Source organism: Haliotis rubra, unplaced genomic scaffold (assembly GCF_003918875.1).
Source record: "Haliotis rubra isolate DU_JTF1 unplaced genomic scaffold, ASM391887v1 Scf33, whole genome shotgun sequence".
In the NCBI taxonomy this organism is placed as follows: domain Eukaryota; kingdom Metazoa; phylum Mollusca; class Gastropoda; order Lepetellida; family Haliotidae; genus Haliotis; species Haliotis rubra.
In genome coordinates, this window is record NW_025767002.1 from 1,838,586 (window position 1) to 1,864,191 (window position 25,606).

Sequence of the window (25,606 nt, forward strand, 5' to 3'; positions counted from 1 at the left end):
TGCTGATAAAGATATGATCCTGGGATAAAACAATAATTACTGCTCTGGTCTACGCATACATACACCGCAGTGTCATAACCTCAAGGCATGAACTCTTCAAGTAAAGCGTATGTGCCCGACAAGAAGATTCCTGTAATTCTATAGAGACCTCGAAAATATCTGATGTTGTCAAAGAAGCAGGCATCCTCTCCAAATCTTGGTTTAAGATGGCTGCCAGTGCTTGCAGATCTAACCCCTCAGGTTGAAAGGGGATGAGGATGGAGACTCTGGCACAGGGAGCGCCCTTTGTTGTAGTATTTATGACGGATTGTACTCTGGGATGGGATAAATATGATACATCCATCGACCACATGGAAGAAGTATGTATGTGTTATTGAATCAGCAAGGGTATTGGGTATATTAATGCCCTCGACTATACGAATCTTTGGGGACAGTCTGCCATCGGAGTTCGTGTTGCAAGTACAAAATGTGTAATATAAATGCATTGATATGTGAGTGGAGGGGAAGCGTGAGTTCACGAAGTTATAAAAACTGCATGTATTACGTTCAGTTGTCACGGGGGTGATGTTATACGAGACAGAAATCTATTTCAGCAATATTTCGACAATCAATCAACTGATGTCTGCACAGGAGTCCCCCTATAGGTCTTTCCGATGCCCGCCATGGGTACAGTCATAGGCGGTGTACTAATTTCCTTATGAATCCTCGGGGAATATGGCCATAATTATTGGTTAAGCATGTTATAACTAATGACCGAGGGGTTGTGCAGATATTAAGGAATGCATAAATCTACATGGCGTGGGAGTGAGTGAATGAGTTGGGTTTAAGCTGCTTCGAATAGAATTCAAGTGATATGTGTCAAGTTTCGCCTGGTTTGTTTGTTCATAAGAAGTGAAAACTCATTTGTTTCTTTTGAAAGTGTATTTCATCTTCTCATCACTTTCAAATTGGGAAAGTGTATATACCAACAAAACACAACATATGATCAACATTGTTTGTTTGTTGCTTAACGCCACACTCAGCAATATTCCAGCAATATGGCGGCGGTCTGCAAGTAATCGAGTCTGAACGCTGCAAACCAGTGATCAACAACATGGATGCTTTGACATGTGTCAACCAAGTCAGCAAGCCTGACCACCCGATCCCGTTAGTCACCTCCTACGACAAGCATGGGTTACTGAAGACATATGTCAGCTCAGTGGGGAGAGACGACCCAGATCGATACAGGTAGCGGTTGCATACCATTATCGTGAATCCCACGTGTAATAGTATTGTGCTGACGACTGTAGAAGCATTATCGGCGAACTTGGATGTGAATCCACCATTATAAATGTCTGGCCTAAGGAACCTTACTCTGCACGTGACCCGTGCACATCCGGTTTAGAATTGATCTTCAGCAACCCATATGTGGCGACTAACGGGAACGGGTGGTCAGACTCGCTGACTTGGTTGACACATGTCATCGTATCAGAAATGCGTAGATCGATATTCATGATGTTGATCACTGGATTGTCTGGCCTTCAGTGGTATTGCATGGTGAGCAAATATTAAATTTGTCAGCTGAGACGATGTTTTTTTGTATTACATTTCAAACAATCAATAATAACTGTTTTTATTCACAACACAGAGTCGTTTTGTTTAATATTCCATACAACATGTTACACATTCCCCTTTGTTGAGTCTTTGAATCAATTAAAAACTGTCGACAATACATTGTACATCTACACATTGTATCATCAGTGACCTCATTCCACATGATTTCATATATACTAAAATGTTATTAGGTCGTTTTTACACATCCGTCCTGGTATTGCTCGTTATTTTTGTTTATTTTCAAACATTGTTAACTGGTGGATTTGTGTTGGTTAGTGTAGGTGGTACCTTTGAATTCGTGACAAAAATATACATATGCCAGACTATAAATGATAACGTGTGTGTGTGGTGTGTTTGTTTGTTTGTGCGTGTGTGCGTGTGTGCGTGTGTGCGTGCGTGTGTGTGTGTGTGACGAAGGTGATACCAGTTAACATAAAAGACTAGGGGTGGGTATTGCAGAGAATTTTCATATTGCGATATATTGCGATGCGCAAGCATGTATTGCGATATGTATTGCAATATATAGCATGAAGCATTTTTATACAAAAACTACTTATAATCAAGTTACTTCTTGATTTATAGAGCAACAACACAACAAATCACAAGGCTTGATTAAGCTTTAATAACAACTTTTAATCATGATAAAATAAAAATGTGAATAATATTTGGCACAAATGAAACAAGGACATATCCGAACATTTCCGAGTGTTACGAAGTTTTCCGAATGCAAGTCAAAATACCGGTTTTCGATCAGCGTATCGCAATACGTATCGTTTTCATGTCTGAACCGGTAAATACCGGTAAACCGGTTATATTGCGCAGCCCTATAAATGACTGCAAGTACGTAAATAACATGTTGCCTAGATACATGTACACGTCGTTGAGTTTATTAACCAAATCACAATCTGATTACGATCCTTGGTTTCTTTGTATCCTTGAGGTCTTCGTTTTCACCGACGTTGTAAACGTTATAACTATTATATATATCTTAGATCTTTCGTCAAGCTTTGAACTAATGTCAAGCATATAGTGACATATCTGCCCTACTCATTAACGATGTTTACAAGTAGATCATCAAAGTAGAAACTCGTATATAGACGTCACACAACAATGGGCACAACGATGAGTGATATATAGGAAGAGAATGGATCTTATATTTAATACCTTTTAGGCTTCAGATCCATGGTTTTACACTACAGATTCTATTCCGTTACGCATTTCTTAAACAACTTTCATTGTTCTGTCCTTAGGTTGGCAAATGGACAAAAAATGAATTGGAAATGCAAGACATCACGTGGCCAGGTGGGGCGACATCACCCCCTGTAGGCAAACCAGATCGCCCGTTTGTACGTATCGCCACACTGAAGGAGGAGCCGTACGTGATGTATGGGGAACCGAATGAAGACGGGAAGTGTCAACTGGGAGCTGTACGCTGTGACATCTTCAATAGGGACGAGAAGAAGAGAAAGTGAGTTCATCAATTCACTGGTGCTTCGAATTTTAGAAATGGCTGCTGTACATATGATCTGTCCAGGAATGCAATGGTACTGGTCAGCCGTGATTGATGTTGTCCAAATGGAACACAGGGATATTATTTCACGTGGTAATTTTGCGGAGTCATCCGGTTGATCCACAGTCTTAATGGAATGGCTTTTAAGGGAACCACTACGTCGCCATAAATTATTGTATGTACCCCACAGGAAATACATATTACCATCAATATGGTAAACATACCAGGAAGTAGCAGTGGTACCATGTCTTTATTTCAGGATTGCTGTAGAAGCACTGTCACTTGAAACAGCGGAACATATACATCTATGCCACATACATAATTCCCTTTATGCAGACAAGATCTTTCTCCGCACAGCGGCTTTTCATGGGTAATGGAAAACCATGTTGCGAAAGGTCTTGCGTGCACAAGGGCTTTTTGATCAACACGAATATTTGAACTCTTGTGTATTTATGTTTATATTTCTGTTTTATATATAGTGCATATCGTTATGTCGAACTTTGTGGACCGGCGAATGTCCGGGTTAGAATCGATGTTCAGGAACCCATTGGTTCCCAATTGCGCAGATCGATGCTCATGCTGTTGATCACTGGATTGTCTGGTCCAGACTCGATTATTTACAGACCGCCGCCATATAGCTGGGATATTGCTGAGTGCGGAGTAAAACTCACTCACTCACTCGAACTTTGTGTGTCGAACGTACAGTTGTCACGAAGTAAATGCTTGGATCTGTTGTATTTTGGTTATTCATTTATCTTTCGGTTGTGTCGAACTTTGGATAACTCGAAGTCTTTACAACGTCGACACAACGGTGTTTAATCATATATTGCTTTAACCATGCTGAACCTTTGTGGGGGGCATCATGAACGACTGTGACATCGTTTTTATAGACTCAGCAACCATACAGTGGAGAAATGCTGCAACGGCCTCAGCATCGACCTTCTTATCGACCTCAGTGAACAGCTGGACTTTGACTACCACCTGTTCGAAGTGGACGACGGTCAATGGGGAGCCATCAACAGCGTGAGTAGTTCAAAGCTGATACATCACCAACAATGGCCAGTAAACTGTTGTAAGTCATGATGTCAGTACAAACGGTTCAGCGCCTTCTTATACAACATAAGTCTCCTATTTACTGTACCGTATTATGGTATAGACTACGACAGGCGTACCATCAAAAGTATTTTTGTCATTTTTTCAAGCAGAAGAATATTTTCTCTGAAAGGATACCTTTATTTGAGAACGCATAACGCAAAATGTTATCCAATGAACTATATTTCGGAGTCAAAATAATGCTTTTGTGCTACCGAATGAGGCTTACTGAGCCAGCTTGCGGTCTTCAAACAATAAATTAGATTATCCTGGATACCGATGTTTGTTCTCTCAGCAATATGCACGTATATACAGGATCACTGAAAATGTCGTCTGCTAGCAAGTAAACAAAGGGGGATAACTCTTCACAAACTAATGAAGAAGGATTAACGGAGTTGTCGCTCTTGAATGAAACCAAGTACTTGATAGCTGGTCAAGGTTGTTTATACTAGAAATCCAATTAAACATATTCCTAAAATTCTCAATAATTTCTGGTCATACTACTCACAGGAAATCCCTATCTGTGCGATATACTAGTACACAGTAATCCGTTTACTCACGGAAGTATTAAGTGCTTAGAAAGTGAGATATAGTGATGCAAGTACTAGTATATAATGACTGAATGAATGACAGGTTTATTCGCGTTGTATAAATTTTCGCGCTAAAATGTTCTGCGCGAAAAGCGCGAAAATAAAACCTGCGCGAAATATAATACGTTTACAGTATATGTATGACACATTTCATGGCAGTAGCCCATCCCGAATGAATAACATGGTGTACATACTCAAACACGTAACATTAACAAGTTAAAAGCAGAAACATGCAAACATTTTGTTACAGTAAATAGTTGTATTTAATTCTGTAATGTTGTAATCGTATATTATTGTAATCGTACTCTTGTTGTTACATCCAGGTGACAGGGGAGTGGAATGGTTTGATCAAGGCATTGACGGACCAGAAGGCAGACATGGTCATAACATCGTTGAAGATCACGCCGGAGAGGAACTCGGCAGTGGACTTTTCAGTGCCGTTCCTGGAGACTGGCATCACGATCATCGTATCCATCAGGGAAGGGGCAATATCCCCCACAGCGTTCCTCGGTGAGCGGAAGGGGGGTGGATGGATTGAGTGAGTGAGTTGGGTTTTACGCCGCTTTTAGCAATATTCCAGCAATATCACGGCGGGGACATCAGAAATGGGTATCACACATTGCACCCACATCAGGAATCGAACCCGGGTCTTCGGCGTGACGGGATACGCTTTAACCACTAGGCTACCCCACCACCCCTGGGTGGATGGAAGATGAACGGGTGGGTTGGAGTGGGTAACGATGAGCAGGGCATTTAGAGAGTGAACTACTGAACAAAGGATTAAATATCCTCAAAACCCGAAATATCCAGTTTGTATGCAACGACGGTATCAATTATTCAAGTTGGTATTTGCAATTTACATTTGCGCGTTTTTTGTAACAATAAATAATTGGAAATTTTCACAAAGAAGAATATAATTGCAGTTGCAGAGTTCGAGATGTCAGGAATTGTGTCTACGTATAACAGTTATTTAATTTAGAGAGCTTTCTGAACACCATGGGTTCACAGTATTTGTTCTGTTGTCAACAATCTCTAGAAAGTGACAGGAACACAAAACACTATATACGTTTGTAATTACAATATCGATTCGTGGCAAAATGAGATCAAAGTTATCACTTTTTTTCATATGCATGCATCAGTTTTCAGAAATATTTTAATGATATTCGCTAAACCCATGAATTATGTGCTGTTATTTATGAACCACGACCCATACGTCAAATGAGTGTATATATACGACGTCCGCTGGTGGTAACGTGTAGTCAAACCAATGGTAGCCTGGTGGACAGGGGGGTTGATCTTGCTATGGGCCAACTACTTTTCCCGTCAGTGTTTAATAATACACGATTTGTTTCTCTGGAAGAAGGGGCACAAGTTTCCGAATGTCAACCAAAACCTAGCCCAAACATTTGTTGCATGTATTTAATAAAAAAAAATTGATCACATTCAAAAGGGGACTGTCTTCCCGAATTACAAACTATAGTCTGCACCTTCAATACACACGTGGGTGTAAACTCTGGATATATATAACCTAATGAGCCCTTATTAATTAATCTGAGCCTAGAAGTCTTGCTTAAAAAATTTAAGGTATAATTCAGCATAAAGATTTGATTTGTATTCATGTTGAGAAAGTGTTACAAAATCGGTGAAATAATTTCAATGGCTGATTTCAAACACTCATATTGAAACCAAAATGTTCACACAATGTTCAGAAAGTTCTTCACCCATGAAGATCCGGGTCAGAATTGATCTTCAATGGCCCATGCTTGTCTTAAAAGGCGACTAACGGTAGGTTCGCTGACTTGGTTGGCACATGTCATCGTATCCCTATGATCGATGCTCATGCTGTTGATCACTGGATTGTCTGACCAAGACCATTATTTACAGACCGCCGACATAATAGCTGGAATATTGCTGAGTGCGGCGTAAAACTAAACTCACTCACTCACCGACTCAGAAAGTTCTTCAGTGTGTTCCTAACGTACAATAGTAATGATGTATTTCTGTATATCGAGATGATTCCTGCGTCTGTATTTAGGAAAACAGTAATGTATCTATTTGCAAATACGCTCTTCCGGAGTATACGACGACCTATCATTAACCCATTCGACTTACATTTCAGAACCATTTGATGTAGCATCATGGGTATTTATTATACTGATAAATATTCATGCTGTTGCCGTTGGGTTGTACTTCTTTGAGAGGTACACTCCCACAATTACTGTGCATAATGACAGGGCGGGTGCACGTGGCACAGGTAACAGGGACTACCATGGCTTTGGTGGTCTAATATGTATCTTTTCTTTGGCGTCTCTTCGAAGCGTCTTCACTGCATTGCCTTAATCAGTTCCTTCAACCTTGCACTCAACTCTGGATCTTGTACGAAAGAAAAGATGACAGGTTGTCCAGAAACTCACGATTTCTATAGAATCATGTCATTGATAACCTTAAGAATACTCAATTTATAATGAATTCATTGAATGATTGAATTCCCTTTATACAATGTACTCAACCCAGAATTTGGAAATTAAAGTATTCATATATGAATGCATTAAAGATAATATGCTGAGTTAATACAGATTACCCTAATTTGTTCCCCGTGAATTGTTTTCGCACACATCGTGGTCAATACAGGTTTACTTATATTCGCCCTTTAATTATTTTAAATATGACTATCGACTTAAGTGCCATGGATCCAGAGTCCAGTGTAAGAGACGCACTCGCAAAGGTGTTCTAGTCCCTCTGTCATACGTCACCAAACGCTTCAAACTCCACCCTCTTCGTTTGAACCACGAGTGCTATTCTTACAATGTATCTCACCATAGTCCCCCTCCTAGAAATCGTTTCGTTGACTTTGTGTTGTTCTGTTTCTGGCTTTCAGAACCTTACGACTACCCATCTTGGTGCTTAATTCTGGTGTTCAGTGTGCACGCAACTGGAGCATCTATTTTCATATTCGAGTGGCTGAGCCCATATGGGTTGAACCAAGGATTGACCACAATGAGAGGTAACTGAGGTAAATCGTCAGCAGTGGCGTCAAGGGCTTTAGCAGGCCTAGGTCAAACTCGAGAGATATTTTACGAGCGCTTCCAGCTATTGCTGACTTCGCTCTGGGGTTCATGGGGATTATGCATAATACAATGTTTGGGATCATTTTCACTGAAAAGGTTCTTTGAGAGATCTAATTAATGTTTTAGCAGCTGCATATCCACTGGGAAAGCTACAGAGTACTGAAGGAATATTGTTTAACGCCGCTGTGAAAAAGTACTGCTTCGTCACGCCTGACTACGAAATAAGTATCATCAAACCAGTTACCTGCAACAATCCCGGTCATCGGGTCTGGATACCTATTTACCGTTAAACATCGTTGAGCTGAAGCTGAACGGATCTACGTAAATAATTCAAATTTCGATTCTACAAAACAAAATAATGTGAGTTTAGTTTTACGCCGTTTTCAGCAATATTACAGCAACATCACGGCGGGGGACAGCAAAAATGGGCTTCACACATTGTACCCATGTGAGGAATCGAACCCGGGTCTTCGGTGTGATGAATTTTGGAGGAAGACGAAGGGACCAAGTCTTTATTTCATGACACCCGTAACATCGACATATCAAAGTTTGACAAAACGGTGTTTGACTGTATTTGATGTTTACGATGTACATAGGGTACCAGGAAGCTACAATTGTCACAGATCATAACAGTTACAATAAACTACGGTTGTAACGAACTCAAAGTGACCACTACAACCTTAGTGCGTTATACGCATTTCGAACAGAGCAGGACAAGAATCAGTTCGATATATCCGTCAATTCGTGATAAACGTAGTATACTGTAATTTTGTTTCGAAAGTGTTCATTGTTTTTGTTGTTGTTTTTATCACAAAGGGATATGCATGTTTGTGTGTGTTCCACGTCTAGCCCATCTGGTTGTGGTGTTGTGTTCTTTGTCTTTTCACCTGGTGTTGGACGTACATTAATTAAGACACAGTGTATGATATTATTTATTATACATTATATCTATGTATATATGGCTACCGAAGCAGTAAGCACTTAGTCACGCCAAACCGAGAGCCTATGATGTTAATATGTGAAACGATGTGCAAATCATATAATGAGATGCATTATGTATATATTCTGTATTTATTCATATTCTGATATGAGGTTAATAGACATTCAACTCGGGTATTGTCACAGCCTGTGTAAGTAAATGTTTTTATTGATGAGTATGTGTGGTAATGTTTTAACAGGAATTATTGATTTTAAAACGTAGGCATTGCCTGTAATTTCGAGGCCAAGACGATATGAACATTAAGTGGGTTATGACTATCCATTTTACAGTACGTGTGGAGCTTTGTGCGAACGTCACTTTTATCAAAGTTATCTTTGTTGCCAGACGCGTCTGAAGTTATGTCAGTGTATTACTTTTAAAAACACCATGTCCTGCAATCAGACAAGTTCAGATCAGAACATCTGTCGTGTTTACGTCGAACGCAATAAAAACCCTCGTAGTCGACTTACTTCTTTTAGAAACTGGAGCAAACTGTTTCTCGGGGATGATAGTGTGATACCTACAAGTTGATCATATTTATGACAAAATTTATATAATAGTAAACAATACTATACAGTTTGAACAACACACCCATACAATGTAAATTGTACACCACCTATTATAAGCATTTTTAGATTGGTTTTCTTCAAACCAGTTAATTACAGCATAAAAACTTATATGGATATGTCAGACCAGTTTCAGAAGAAATATGCTCAAGAGTTATTTGGTTAAAAACTGTGATGTTGTTTTTTGCAATGTGGACATCTGTATTCCACACTTGTTTTTCTTCCAGACCACAAGTTCTCTCTGTTCCGGTCGTTCTGGCTGATATGGGCCATGTTGTTCAGTGCCGCAGTGTCCACAGACACTCCCAGAGGAGTCTCCAGCAGGTTCTTGGCCAACCTATGGGCTCTGTTTGCCCTTGTGTTCCTGGCCAGCTACACCGCCAACCTCGCAGCCTTCATGATCACCAAGGAGGAGTACTACGACCTGTCTGGTATCCAGGATTGGAGGGTATGTGAATGAATGAATGAATAGATTGATGGATGGATGGATGGATGGATGGATGGTTGGATGGATGGATTGTTTGAGTAGTGGCCTCAGAGATGAGGTTCGAGGGCTAAAATTTGAAAAATGGAAATGGATGGCTTTTCAGTTGGGGACCTACCTGACTGTGTGTATTGTATACTGTAGCCGTCTGTAAATAACCGAGGCAGGCGAACCTGTGAGTGATAGCATGAGCATCATATTTCGCCATTGTGGCTTAATACCACCTATGTGTATCAACAAGGCCACCAAATCATCTCTGGCTTTCATAATTCCATCATTAGCTTGATCGACCAAAATCTAGAAACTCGTAAAGAACCGGGTTAGAATGTGTCGTCAGAAAGCATGCAGTCGTTAGAGCCGAAAAACAGAATGGTCAGGTCTGTGACTTGTTGTAATGTTGTAATGATGTATCGCATTCCAATTTAGCAGATCGAAGATCATAATATCAATCACAGGTATATATGGTCCAGCTTCGATTATTTACGGACCGCCGTCTCTGAGCTTGAATGTTGCTGATGGAAGCATTCGACAAAACAAACAAGCAGCATTATCGACTGATCACACCTTACAGCCTACTTGTCGTCGTTGTTATCAGCTTGTTATTACAGCATAGCTCAGATTTATTCTCCATTATTCGCTATTTATAAAAACTGTTATAGTAATTCTGGGTAAAAACAAATTAAAAGCTTAATATGAGCTCTTATCCTGTTTTGCCAAGTGTGTATTTGATAACATAAAGCACTATGTAAATGTAAGAAACTGTTCAATAAGATAAGCGTGAGTTGGTGTGACACTGGGTTAGAACATTTTTTTCAATTATATTATAATATGTCAGGGGATGTACCGGACAGACGGGGGTGATAAGGCCTTACATACTTACCTCTTTGGGGAAACTATCAGTATGTCTATGGTCTGACTAACATGAAATCCTGTCAGGGTGAACCTGGTTAGCGCACACGGCTATAGTATACTAGCACTTCTAAGGGAGGCAACTCTCCCACAGAAAACTGTGGAGCCTTAAACAACTGAATTCCCCTACAATAAAAAGAAGGTGTTACAGCAGAATGCATACTGTAGTACATTTGAATAAAGTGCATTATGAAGATTTCATGCTGACAGCTGCAAGAGTTTTAAAATACAACCACTATTTCACAGTGGTCAAAATAGGTTCATGTCCAGCTTATTGTCTTGTGTAGACATTGCAGCCAAGACCATGTTTAACGCGTTACGTTGTAAACTAATAGGACTCAGAGAGGTTTGCCACTATTGGTAAGGAAGCTAGGTAGACATACTAGACACCCTAGGGAGGCAATATCAGTGTTATTTCATTATGGCAATACCTTCCTGTCGCTACATGTTCACCAAGTATTTTCATGGTATATTTTGATATGTGTAAGCTAATGGTGAAACGCCTCTTTTCTGAAATGGTTATAAAGAATACTTTTTGGTTGTTTACTTCATGAATAAGCATTGCCTGTTTGAACTCCTATGACAGTGTCATTGCTCATGGCACGAGAACAAGAAGGTATTTAACTTGTCATATTCCCTGAGGAACCAGTGTCACATTATTATTCTTGTTATGACAAGAAACGTATTTGTTTCCTTTTGCTGAGAAAATTCAGATGCTTTCAAATTTTGGCTTCCAAAAGTTTTCAGGATACCTTTGTCAAAATTTGGAAGTGCTTTGTGATGAAGATAATGGAAGACGTGATAATTACCACAAAATTGAACACCTCTGTTTCCAGTAACTTGTAAATTTTGTCTGTCAGATGGCACTATTCATATGCAGGCTTCATGACAGTGCGAAACATCTGTGAGCAGTCAAGAACACTTTCCTCACAAGACAGGGAGACATTATTTCGTAAATATCCCAGTCCACGTCTTTTCAGAATTCGTGTGTTATTTCCTTTGCATATGTTAGAATTATTTATACGCATTTGAATATAGCTATTATATATGTTCGTTCCCATGGGGTATGGTTATTATGTTCAATGTTAGGTTACAGTATATTAACCTTCTCATGAATGTAAATTATATGATTCCAGCTGAAGAACCCGCAGGCAATGAAGCCTCCGTTCAAGTACGCCACCATCCCTAACGGCAGCACCGAGACCAACATCAAGAACAATCACAAAGACATATACAACTACATGAGAAAGTTCAACTTGCCTACTGTGGACGAAGGAATAAAGGCTCTGAAGAAACAGTACGTCGGCAATGGCTGTTTACATAACTGTTTTGTATACATTCCGGGTAAAATTGGTCTTCAGCAACCTGTGTTTGTCGTAGGAAGGTGTACGGCGGGATCGGGTGGTCAGGCTCACTAATTTGTTTGCTTCTTGACATCGTGTCCTAAATTGGTAGATAAGTGCTCTTGATGTCAGTCACTGGGTTGTCTTGTCCAGACTCCAGACTATTTACTAAACGCCGTCATATTATTACATCTGAACCATTGCCTAATCTTAAAGAACACCAAACACACACAAAAATATGAGCATATTGAAATGTTTCATTTTGAGATCATAGGCTTGGTATAGCCTCAAGCTTTACCAAAGAGCAAGGATATTGGTGTATTATATATACACACAAAGAACTTAATTAAGCACCCCTTGTAATTTTGGTTTTAAACACGTACATAAAACTTCTTCTGGTGACCACGATGGAACAACATGGGTTATAATTGCTCATTTAAAAGAACCTACTGATTTTCATACAAAACTATTCTGTACAAGCATGGCCCTAGAATGTTTACTGTTGATTTATTGGTGAATGTGAACATTCAAAATGTAATTTTGGGAGTCTTACACGATTCAAGGTCAATACCGAGTGTAACCTCCATGTGACTGTATGACAGCCAGCACTTTCCTCCTCATAACCCCTGTCAGCCTCCTGTTAATCTGAAGGGGCAGTCTGCGACATTCCTCGTATAAAGCAGTTTCCAGTAGGGCCAGGTTCTGTACAGGAGGATCCTTTTGTTGACCAATCTTGCCCAAGATATGCTCCAAAGGGTTAGGATCGGGGTTCATTCAATCGTGAGATGTGTCATAGATAGATGCTTAACTAAGTTCTTTGTGTATATTTAGGTTCATGCATGTCAGTCTTTCCACTGATGAGATAGCAAACCAGATGATGACGTCGTCCATTTTGTATATACGTCAGATGGTCAAACACTGAGTGAGATAAAAACCAGGAAACTCACATTTTCTACATTTTCTCAGAAAAAATGACTTTGGCCAGTATAACGAATAACACGATCTCAGCTCGTAAATACAAATTAGCTGTCCTACGTGAAATAATGCTGAAAGTCCTTAGGTGTCAGAACTACTTAACTGACTTCCCCCTGGGAATCCTTTGTAAATGTGGTCCACATTGTTTTTCAGGGATATTCATGCTTTCATCTATGATGCAACTGTTCTGGAATATTATGCCGGGAAAGACGAAGAATGTCGCCTAATCACTGTGGGCAAAAGCTGGTACGCGATGACAGGTTATGGGGTTGCGTTTCCAAAAGGTTCGCACTGGATTGACAAAGTCAACACAGTATTACTGGATTTGCAAGAAGGAGGTAAGACAGATTTGTAAGGAGGCTGAATTTGGTGGTATTGATACTGTGTACAATACTATGTATCGAACCAATTCGTGGTCTAGTGGATAGAGTTTCTGCCGGGAGAGCGGAAGCTCGGTGGTTCGATTCTGGGCCACTTCATATGAATGGTTGTGTAACGATCGTACGCTCTCCTTCATTGCGATCGGCATTAATGTGGCCTGGAGTCAGTAGAGCGTGCATCAATTGGGTATTCATGTGAAACTGCGGCCTTGTATCACAGAGAGCTAGCACCTTACACTCGCCATTGGTAAAGTGAGGTGAGGTGAAATTGGGTTTAACGTTGTGCTTGAGAATATTTCGCTCATATGACGACGTGCATGCGTGTGTATGTACTATGTGCGGCTGCTTGTACTAGCCCAGACTTATGCTGGTTTTATAGTGCTAGCCCACTGAGATACCGTGCCGCAGTGAAGCATGAATACCCAACTCAGACACATTATATTGACTCCGAGCCGACCAGTCCTTGTTGTACCCATTACTGCCGAGCGCCAGGCAGATACCAACAAGTACCATATTTTAACGTCTTTTGGTATGACGCGGTCGGGGATCGAACCCGCGACCTTCCGCCATTGGTATGGACTAAGAAGCGAAACACATACACTGTGCACGTCGCAATGACCTTGAATATACCACTAAACGCGATTTCATCTCACCTCAAATCTTATTAGTTTAACATGAAAAGAATTTGTTCACAAATATTTTTTTTCACTTTTTTCACTGTTTTTTAACTTCTATAATCTAATTTTGATTTGTGGTTAAACATGTTTAATAAATAATGACATTATCATCCATCCTATGTCTAAGATGTGTCCATGAATATCTCCAATTGTATCTCAAGATTAAGCTGTATATATAGAGGGATCATTTTAATTCAGTTATATCAAGGTCTACATCAGTATTGGGGATTGATAAAACTCGATTATGAACGTACCACCTCTATATTTAGCCCAGCTTAATGAAATTGCAAATTGAATTGATCTGCCATATGAAATATAATTTAAAATCTGGAAGCACTCATTGCGAAGTTTCTCTTTTCTCTTTTAAACTGTAGCACACTTATGTTACGTGCATGTTGTTTGTCAACTGTGTTTCACATTCTGTTTAAAACAACAACTAAATATATTAACAGTTACAAATGCCAAAGGACTTTTGCGTTTTACGAGAAATTACAAAAGAACATCCGCATTAAAACGATTTTATTACGCAGTTAATTCTCCACGAGTGCCTATAAATCTAACCTTGACCTATCATTTAGGTGAAATGGAACGTCTACAGAAGTTCTGGCTGGCAGGGGCTTGTCAGAAGAAAGAGAAGACCGGCGTCTCAAGCCACACCCTCGGCATCCTGAACTTCACCAGCGCCTTCATCCTTCTGGCCGGCGGCATGGTCCTCGGCGCAATACTTCTGATGCTGGAACACTGCTACTTTAGGTTCGGACGGAAGAGTCTGAAGAAGTGGGACACTTGTGGTTGCTGTACCTTAGTCAGTCTGGTATGTCCCTCTTATGTGTTGACGTTAAATATTAACTCACTCACTCACTCTTATGTGTATTGTTTCTTCCTTCTAACGGAAGAGTCTGAAGAAGTGGGACACTTGTGGTTGCTGTACCTTAGTCAGTCTGGTATGTCCCTCTTATGTGTTGACGTTAAATATTAACTCACTCACTCACTCTTATGTGTATTGTTTCTTCCTTCTAACGGAAGAGTCTGAAGAAGTGGGACACTTGTGGTTGTTGTACCTTTAGTCAGTCTGGTATGTCCCTCTTATGTGTTGACGTTAAATATTAACTCACTCACTCACTCTTATGTGTATTGTTTCTTCCTTCTAACGGAAGAGTCTGAAGAAGTGGGACACTTGTGGTTGTTGTACCTTAGTCAGTCTGGTATGTCCCTCTTATGTGTTGACGTTAAATATTAACTCACTCACTCACTCTTATGTGTATTGTTTCTTCCTTCTAACGGAAGAGTCTGAAGAAGTGGGACACTTGTGGTTGTTGTACCTTAGTCAGTCTGGTATGTCCCTATTTATGTGTTGACGTTAAATATTAACTCACTCACTCACTCTTATGTGTATTGTTTCTTCCTTCTAACGGAAGAGTCTGAAGAAGTGGGACACTTGTGGTTGCTGTACCTTAGTCAGTCTGGTATGTCCCTCTTATGTGTTGACGTTAAATATTAACTCACTCACTCACTCTTATGTGTATTGTTTCTTCCTTCTAACGGAAGAGTCTGAAGAAGTGGGACACTTGTGGTTGCTGTACCTTAGTCAGTCTGGTATGTCCCTCTTATGTGTTGACGTTAAATATTAACTCACTCACTCACTCTTATGTGTATTGTTTCTTCCTTGTAACGGAAGAGTCTGAAGAAGTGGGACACTTGTGGTTGTTGTACCTTAGTCAGTCTGGTATGTCCCTCTTATGTGTTGACGTTAAATATTAACTCACTCACTCACTCTTATGTGTATTGTTTCTTCCTTCTAACGGGAGAGAGTACACACATATTCTACAAGGGAACTAAAAAAGAACCACGACTAAGTTCGTTATGACCGTAGTTCGTTATACGCATTTCATACACTATATACTTTAGTATAACATACGGGGCGGTGGGGTAGTCTAGTGGTTGAAGCGTTCGCCCGTCACGCCGAAATCTCGGGTTCGATTCAACACATGGACACAGTGTGTGAAGCCCATATCTGGTGTCCCCCGCCGTGACATTGTTGGAATATTGCTAAAAGCGGTGTAAATCCATACTCCGTCAGTCAGTATTATAACATATCTCAGATATGATAGTCCACTATAATATATATGTTCGTTGCATTCGTCAGCTAGTTACAATCGTGTTCGTTATAAGGGTAACTTTACTGTGTCTACTCTGAAGCTCCGATGCACATGTTCCTTGAGACGTCATGTGGACGTAATCTGGTGCCAGATTCTCATTCACATCTGGTGACGGATCAAATACGTCCCCATCGAACCGTGGCTTGTATGTTTGATTTTACCTAGCAACTAACACATGAATGTATTTGTTTACCCGTTACAAAGCCTCGTTCAAGTTGGTATGTACAGTCACTCATTGGATATGCAAAAACTAAAAGGTCAAATCTATTTGTGTTCTTGTATGCGGCATAAACAAACCTTTCGACTGCGTAATATGTAGTGCAGATTTGCAGGAAAGAGGAGCCAGGAATAATTGTTCACAGTTGCCTCCCTTTGTCCTCAGAATATGCTGGTTGTGCATTCAGTCAAGGTTTATCTGGCGAAATTATAAATGGAATGTCTGTAGATCATTGTGTGGCAGTAGTTCAAAGCGATTGCGATACAATTTTATTATTGGTCCTGAAAATGATCATAGCTTAAAAAACGGACGCCTGTTCCAAACTACCAATATTTTTATATAGAAATTGACTGTTACATGGCCAATGCAACCAAAACACTAGCCCAAGTGAGATGGTTGTGTATAAACAGTTGGTTCAACATCAACGTTCAGACAGCATTTCATTTTTTTCATTTCTTACAGTGAATGTCAATAATTTGGATTGTCGGTGTCCTAAAACATGAAATATAGCTTCCTACTAGACACATATATCCAATACATCTAATCCTTTATATATTTTTTCAGAGCATGGGGAAGTCGTTGACGTTCGAAGCGTCTGTCATTGAAGCCATTAACCTGCACAGGAGAACCAAGTGTACTGATCCTGTGTGTGAGAACACAGCTGTGGAAGATAAAACATGAGCTGGACCTAGCTCTACTCAAAATCGATAATTTGCAAAATAATATTGGGTATGTATGTTGCCTAGATGAATCTATCTGAAACTTTTACACGGGATTATATAATGAACAAACCTACCAAAGCCACAGTAACGAGCACTATAATCTAAACTTACCGAGGTCACAACAGTGATCTTGAAATATTTTCTTTTGAAAATGTGTGCTTTGTCGCCTTTTTGAACAATAATTATCCCGAGAGTAAAAGTGATCTTTTAACCTTTTTTCATTGGATATAATATCATGTTGTAAAATGACATTTTCATCTCACATACAAATCAGAGCAATGATGCTGAAACCTCTTAAGGACGATTGTTAGAGGAACATGTATGTGTAAATGTTACCATTAATCTGTGACCTTGCCACATAATCTGCGTTATATTTCGAACACTGTTTGTATAGTGGCTAGTGAAAGTAAACAATGTTTTGGCGTAAACGTTTGGATTTTTAGATGTCCGCCATTTCATATTCACGCTGAGTCATGCTATTCCATTATGTATTCGGTTTTATTTATTTTTAAATTCAAGATGGTCGCCATAATGGTTTATGAATAGGTAGGCAATATTATTGTTAATGAGTGATGTTTGTGGATGATTTAAGCACATTGAACACATTGTACACAAACCAATGCTTCCTGACAATGTCCATACATCTTGTGAGAATCAGGTTGTGTCCTCGACATGATTATGTGATGGTAGGTTGAAACTTGCAGTAAAACTTGATTTCATGATTTCATAAAAATCACTCATCCTAATCTGAGGGTACAACACTTTACGATCACTAACAGTAAACCTTGATGCAATCGATGTCTTTTCATTACGCAAGCGATTTTATAAATATATTCCGTACGCATTTGTTTTAAACAGTTTGGCGTATCTAACCTTTAAATGCGTAATTGGTATTTCGCAACAATTATTTTTCAATGCGTAATTGTAAATTTTCTATGCCAGATACGCAGCTTACTCTGATTAGCCTCGGTTTTATTTATTTTTTAAATTCAAGATGGCTGCCATAATGGTTTATGAATAAGTGCTATTATTTTTGTTAATGAGTGATGTTTGTGGATGATTTAAGCACATTGAACACATTGTACACAAACCAATGCTTCCTGACAGTTGTCCATACACGTCTTGTGAGAGGCAGGTTGTGTCCTCGACATGATTATGATGTGGTTGAAATGTTGCAGCAAGCTGTTCAAGACCATACTCAGCCTCGATTTTGAAACTAAGCAAAACACAGAGTCAAATGATGTTTCACAATACCATGCATCTCAAACGTTCATTTCCCTCATGAAAACATTTTATAGACCTCATCTGGTGTCCCGCTCCCTGATATTGCTGGGATATTTGCTAGAGCGGTTTAAAACCTTACTCTGTCACAACAGCAGCGCATTTTAACAATCGGATGCTGCATGTGATATATGTGCATATTGTTTTTACTTGAATCGTTGTCATTATGTATTATAACACAAATGTTTATTTAATGATACCTCTGTAGACATAAGTAACCTTTGCTTTGTCCTTTAGGGCAAGGACAGATTCGTCAATAGAAGATGGAAATTCTCACTGGCGGTACAATCCTGATCGACCACGACAGCCAAATGGTATTCCAGGCCAGAATGCAAGACATAGGGACAGAGACAATTTTGACCCCACGCAAGCCCTGGGGGAGCGGCTCACGTGTTACGGGAGTGAAGACGGGAGATCAGATGGAGGGGGGTCACCAAATGGGAGGGCACAGTTTAGACGGTCGCCTAGCTACACAACTGCAATGAGTGAGAATGAAAATTTAGAAATACAAGCCTTGTCCAACAGGGTGCGCTATCATGATGGGAAATATTACATGGGCGTGAATGATACAGAGAGCGTGTTCTGATGTTGATCCTTCTTGAAGGATGACGATGTAATTAAGAGGACGTGTGCAGTATCATCACCTTTTGGACACCAGAGATGACGTATTGTTCAAAGGTGTTGTACACTGAGATATGAAGACATGGATGTTTCGTGACTGTAACACCCCAACAGTTGGTTCTGCGTTGCCATGTTGATGTGTCACCGTTACCATGTGGACATGGGAGGCCATTGGCACTTTGTGAGCCATTGTTATCGTGTTGTTGTGATCCACCGTTAACATGTGGACGTGTGAGAATATTTCATGTGGACATCAATCGTCAGTACAGAACAAGACGTGCCGTTCCCATTTTATTGTGAGTGGTTGTTATCGTGCGGGAATGAGCCACAGTTACCTTGTTGATGAGAGCCACAATTACCATATTGATGCGAGTCACCGTTACAACGTTTACACGATTGGTCTTTTAAACGTGGACGTGAGCCATCGTTACCATGTTGATGTTAGCCATCGTTATTGTGTGGAAAAATTTCATGATTAGCAAATGGACATACAGCTACTTTGTCATGTGGATAGGAGCCATGGTTACCATGTGGACAGCAGTCATGGTTACCATGTAAACATCAGCCATGGTTACCATGTTGACAGGAACCATTGTTACAATGTATACGGGAACCATTGTTACTATTTTCGACACGACCCTCGTTACCATGTGAACAGGAGCCATTGATACAATATGTATAGGAGCATTCTTACAATGGGAACAGGAGCGGTCCTTATTTGATGATATGCCACGGTGTTAACTAACTGTCTTCAAAACACCCGCATCATTGCAAGTGTTGGTGCTTCCGGGTTTTACGGCAGTATCTGGGAACGTGTATGATATGTGTATGTGTGAAATTCCTGTGAAATCACTTTATGAGATGTTTGATCGTGTGAGAACCGAATGAGATACCTATATGGCATCACTGTATGAGATCCATATGCGATAACCATATAGTATCGATATGAGAGCTGCGAATGCGGTCACTGTATGGGATCTAATTAGATACAAATGATGTAGCCACTTTGCACTATGAGATCACTGAATGAGATCATATATGGTCACTATAAGAGATCTGAGTGAGAGCACTGTAGGAAATCACTAAAAGATCACTATGAGATCACCCTGGGAATGTGATATTTATTCATGACAATCAACAAAACTCGCTCTGGCATCAACATGAAATGCTTCCAAAAGGATGACAACAGAGTAGAGCATTGTGTCATCTTGATTGTCATCCTTGTGATCACGGCAATGAACATCTATGCAACTCTCTATGCCGTGTGTATTCTAGTCTGTTCAATGGTAGTCAACAACGATATTAGACCTCTTCCAGCCAAGAAAAGTATCTACAGGAGCGAATAACTCCTCAACAGAAGACGAAGAAGCTTCAAGAGGTGTGTGTTCAGACAAATGGAAGGATCGTGCAATTCCAAAATGTATCGAAAAAGTGTTTTCTATTTGCTTACTGATGTGTTGATCAGTGAGGTCTGTTCTGTCCTTATTATCAAACTATCAGTCTGTAAAACAACGTGTTTTATTTCAGATATGTATGCTTTTCTCAATACGGTACGCTTCACGGTCAAACTGATTGACACTACAATGACAAAGGTCAAATTGTCATAGTTCAGCGACACTACACACTGATACCATCATTCAATTGTAAAATTAGAAACGTTCATCTCACTAAAGAGTCATATTATTTGTTCAGCAGCATGACAAGTCTGCTATCATGCTGACATGTCCATTTTGCCAAAGCATTGCTTCTGTTTCTTCCTCTGACGTGTCCTGATATTCCCTACATGTATATAGCCCTTCTGCTTGGTTATACAATCTTGCCCTCCATGCTATCGACATGTCTATATTCTATGTTTGACCGACAAATCGCCACATCTTTTAGACTACCTATAATGACTGTAAATACATTTTAATATTGTTCCATAGAGATACTTTATTAATAAAGATTATCCAATATGAAGCTTTGTCTTTGAGTGAACTACCCTTATGGTAAAGCGATTTGATAAGAATTTGCGTTCATTGTGAGTGGCTGTTTAATGACAGACACAAATTATAGTGGGCTCGAATATTTAGATTCTCCCAAACTCCACAAGAGCTGAGATGCTGTGATTTAATTAAAATAATGGACAAAGTGACGGAAGATCAAACTAATTAACGGCCCTATTTGGGGATGCATTTTTTAAGTGCGTGTTATTATTACCCCTGCCATGCGTTTGCATCCAGTTGGTTGTAAAGCTCTCATGCGTTGTGTTTCTGTGTAAGACAGGGTAGAAAGTGCAGACATTCTCACGAGTACAAATAGCGGGTCCACCCATCCGAATCCGTCTACCGTCCCAGCATTTAGAAACTAAGCAGCTTCCACCGGACACCGGACTCTTACATGGTTTTAATGAACTTGTGATATTTCTTACCGCCTCTTCTCAAACATCGGTCCCAGCATTAAAAAGCATAAGCGATGGTTGAGTGATTTCATTGACTTCGTTTCTCATTCTATTGATCACTGGTACATGCATGTATAGTCACTGGTTGTAGACAAATATAGCCTTCGCCTGCCATATTTATACATGTGCACATGGACAAAACTGTATGTAGCAATAATATCATTGGAGTAGGGGTAAGGGAACCATCGATTTAATAAAAATGTATGTGATTTTTTTTAAATAGCGTTATCATCGGTCAAGAATGGGTTTCGAAAAGAATATCATTGATGAGCTTGTCACTATCATCTCAGGAACATCGGCAACATCCGGCACCTGCTGTCCACTGAAACTGGCCATATGCTTGTCAGGAGTTTAGTGCTATCCAAGCTGGACTACTGTAATAGTTTTTTTATGTAACATCACCAATGAACAGATGTCCAGGCTTCAGCGCATTCAGAATTCTGCCGCAAGGATAGTTACACGATCAAAGAAATCTGTGCACATCACGCCCATACTGATGAAACTGCACTGGCTACCTGTTGCTGCACGTGTTCAGTATAAAGTGCTTGCACTGGCTTATCAGTGTTATCACCAATCAGCACCTTCCTACCTGTCTGAACTCACACAAGTCTACCACCCATCTAGAGTCCTCCGATCTGCCCAACAACATCTCTTCTCTGTTCCAACCCCACGTCTGAGACGATTTGGTCAGAGATCATTTACTTACAATGCCACCACTCTCTGGAATAAACTCCCAGATTATCTTAAAGGAATCCCTACTCTGCAAATGTTCAAAGACAGTCTCAAAACATTTCTCTTCACTCAGTTCTATAGACTCTAATCATTTCTAGCCGCTATCTCTTAACCTCGTGATGTCAGAATCTCTTATGTAGCGCTATGAGCATACACTGTGTGTCTGGATTTGGCGCATTATAAATGTACTTATTATTATTCATTATTATTTATGTTAGGAATACGATTCTAGCAACAATCACACACAAAAGAATAGTTTTCACTTTCATGAGAAATTCAGTCAAAGGGGGATAACTCTAAGAAAATATTTACATTATTGTTTGAAGTGTAAATGTGAGTCAGATCCGCACTACTTTAAGGCTCATGCCCACTTGGGGATTCTTGTGCAAATGTTGAGCGCACCTTTTGTTCTTGGGGATTATATCGCTTCGGGGATCTGGAACCTTAGAACAATAGCTGCTGGGAAAGCGGGAAGACCCCCTTCTTTAAACCTACCGCGTGATTGTAGCAACTCACGTCGTATAACAATGATCGACTTAACCGAACTCAATTGCATAGATCGATGCTCATTATCTTAATCACTGAATTGTCTGGTCGATTATTTACTGACCGCTGCCATATAGCTGGAATATTGTTGAGTTCGAATTCAAACCGCAAACAAACAAACAAACAAAATTAAACAGATTAGCTTTTACGACATATCCCTACTTCACAAATTTGCAAAACGAAACTTGAATGTAGGTTTTCATTCACTTTGTGTGCATACGTTCTGGTCGTTATGAGTAAGTGAGTGACACTTAACAGTGCTTGAAACACATTTCAATTTCATCACCGCATTTCACATTGATAAGAGTTGAAATAAATTATTCCAAATCGATACAGATCTATGGTTTAAATCCACGAGGGCTGGTAAGTTGCTGGGCGAATCTTTGAACCCGAGATCATAGCATCCTAGGAACTAAGGGATGCATCTCTAAGCCAAGTTGTTCAACTTGCCACATCAAGACCCCAATAAGTGTTTACCGAAGACATTTTCATAGAATCCTTCTTTGAGGACACTTCGGACAAGTGACCATTTCGATATCGTCCCGTCATGCTTTCTTTCTCTGTCCGGGGCGGTGGGTAGCCTTGTGATTAAAATGTTCCCTCGTCACGCCGTAGGCTCGGGTTCCATTCCCCACATGGGTACCATGTGTGAAGCCCATTTCTGGTGTCCGCCATCGTGATATTACTGGAATATTTCTAAAGCGGCGTAAAACTCAACACGCACTCTTTCACTGTTCACATAGATACGAGTGAGTGAGTAAGTTTAGTTTTAAACCGCACTCAGCAGTATTCCAGCTACATGGCGGCGGTCTGTAAATAATCGAGTTTGGACCAGACAATCCAGTGATCAACAGCACAAGCATCAATCTTCGCAATTGGGAACCGATGACATCTGTCAACCAAGCCAGCGAGCCTGACCACCCGATCCCGTTAGTCGCCTCTTACGACAAGCATGGGCTGCTGAATATCAATTCTAACCCGGACCTTCACAGGTACACATAGTAGGCTGCAAGAGTTGTATGCTCCCCAGGGAGTTGAGATTGACAATACTATGTGCCGTTGAGATTGACATCCAGTCACGTCAGTCAAACAAAGCGTTGAGCATGAGATGAGCTGGAAGACAAGCTGCCATATTAACAATAATAATAAAAAGTCGCCATGTTAACAATAACTTTATTCATATAAACAGCGTATTTTGCTTCGGGCGTATGTACAATGCTATGTCTAGTAGGTATGTAAAACAACCATCCAGTCAAAAGTGCGGGAACAGAGAATTTGCACATTCATAAACTTTGAATTTGCACAAGACCTTATATAACATGCCTTTATTGGAAGTATGGTCAATAATAATAAAAAGTCTACATATTAGAAGATAACTACAGACATAAGACAACGGAACAGCGGAATATCAACTAGATGAGAAAGGAAGCAGGTATAACAGCAAAAAGAGACAGAAAAATTAACTCATCCCAATGCAGTGTGTCACACTGATGAGTTTCAATCTGTCTGAAGAAATGTTCTCATACCATTATCTGTTCTGAAACAGCACCATTGGACAAAACAAACAATTAGGTTTCACTTGAAGTTCTACTCTACCTGAAATATTTCCCTTTTGGAACACCTATATTTAAGTTATACAGCACAATATAGCATGTCATGTTATCTACATTTGACGTTCAAATACTGTACAATGATAACAGAAATGAGCATGTGTATTGCAATGAAATTCTTGGCTGGGCTATTGTTTGGATATTAGGTTTTGACACAAACGGTTTCCAATATATTGCTCCCAAGGATTCAAATCAACAATGATGTATAACCACATCACAAAGTATTGATGTAATATGACTCTACATACAGTACATTTGTACAGATTGAGAACACAACTGAAACTTCGTGTTTTTCAAGAAAAAGACACTCAATAATCAAACGGAATTTTCATTTCTTTCAATTGATTTTAACATATCCATAATTTATTGAACCTGCACAAGAACCTGTTAAGGTTCAATTCAACAAACCTAACAAGTTTAATTTCGAAATGAATCCTAAACCGAACATGCGTTTCTACAAACCTTGTAAACCTAAAAACATCTTAGTCGTGACAACCAGAGTTACACGATTCATTATTATTCGTTTTAAACCTGCACACACGTATCTAATTTACTATTTACTATTTCTATCACATAATTTCAATTGTTTTAGTCTAAATGTGATGCATGGTTGAAGAACACGGATATTTTATAACAGGTGAAATTATATGATGATCGTATGGTTTATAATATTTCTATCACATAATTTCAATTCTTTCAGCCTACATGCGACGGAGTCGTGGTTAAAGTACATCGGTATCTTATAACAGGTTCAAGTATATGATGATAATATGGTTTACACCATTTCGGCCACATAATTTGACAGACAGCCATTTATTCAGTAATTTCTAGCTAAATATTTGAAACATCCTCTATCACAACACAGTTTTGTTTATATATTGTCTCCAACAAATATATATTTTATAAATAATTTATGCCTATTTTTATATAATGTTAGGAAAATAAAATCTGATGTTTTCCCGTAAAATTCTTCCAAACTCATATATATTTATGAATGTATTATGGGCCAGTGTCATTTTACTGAATAAATGTCTGTCTGTCTGGTTATTACATAATTTAAATTGTGTCAGTTAAACTGCAATGCATTGTTGAAGTACATCGGTATATGATAA

General features: G+C 39.6%; 1 protein-coding gene across 1 annotated transcript in view; it reads left to right on the forward strand.

The window, feature by feature from the left end:
* Positions 1–21,125, forward strand: part of LOC124284156 (glutamate receptor ionotropic, NMDA 2B-like) — a 116,781-nt gene extending 95,656 nt beyond the window's left edge. The window contains exons 9-18 of the mRNA XM_046720220.1: positions 2,844–3,061; positions 3,994–4,126; positions 5,109–5,295; positions 6,905–7,039; positions 9,626–9,846; positions 11,928–12,088; positions 13,263–13,447; positions 14,745–14,980; positions 17,107–17,271; positions 18,783–21,125. Of these exons, the coding sequence (XP_046576176.1) occupies positions 2,844–3,061; positions 3,994–4,126; positions 5,109–5,295; positions 6,905–7,039; positions 9,626–9,846; positions 11,928–12,088; positions 13,263–13,447; positions 14,745–14,980; positions 17,107–17,223 (1,593 nt within the window). The 3' untranslated portion in view covers positions 17,224–17,271; positions 18,783–21,125. The remainder of the gene's footprint in view (positions 1–2,843; positions 3,062–3,993; positions 4,127–5,108; positions 5,296–6,904; positions 7,040–9,625; positions 9,847–11,927; positions 12,089–13,262; positions 13,448–14,744; positions 14,981–17,106; positions 17,272–18,782) is intronic.
* Positions 21,126–25,606: the final 4,481 nt, after the last annotated feature.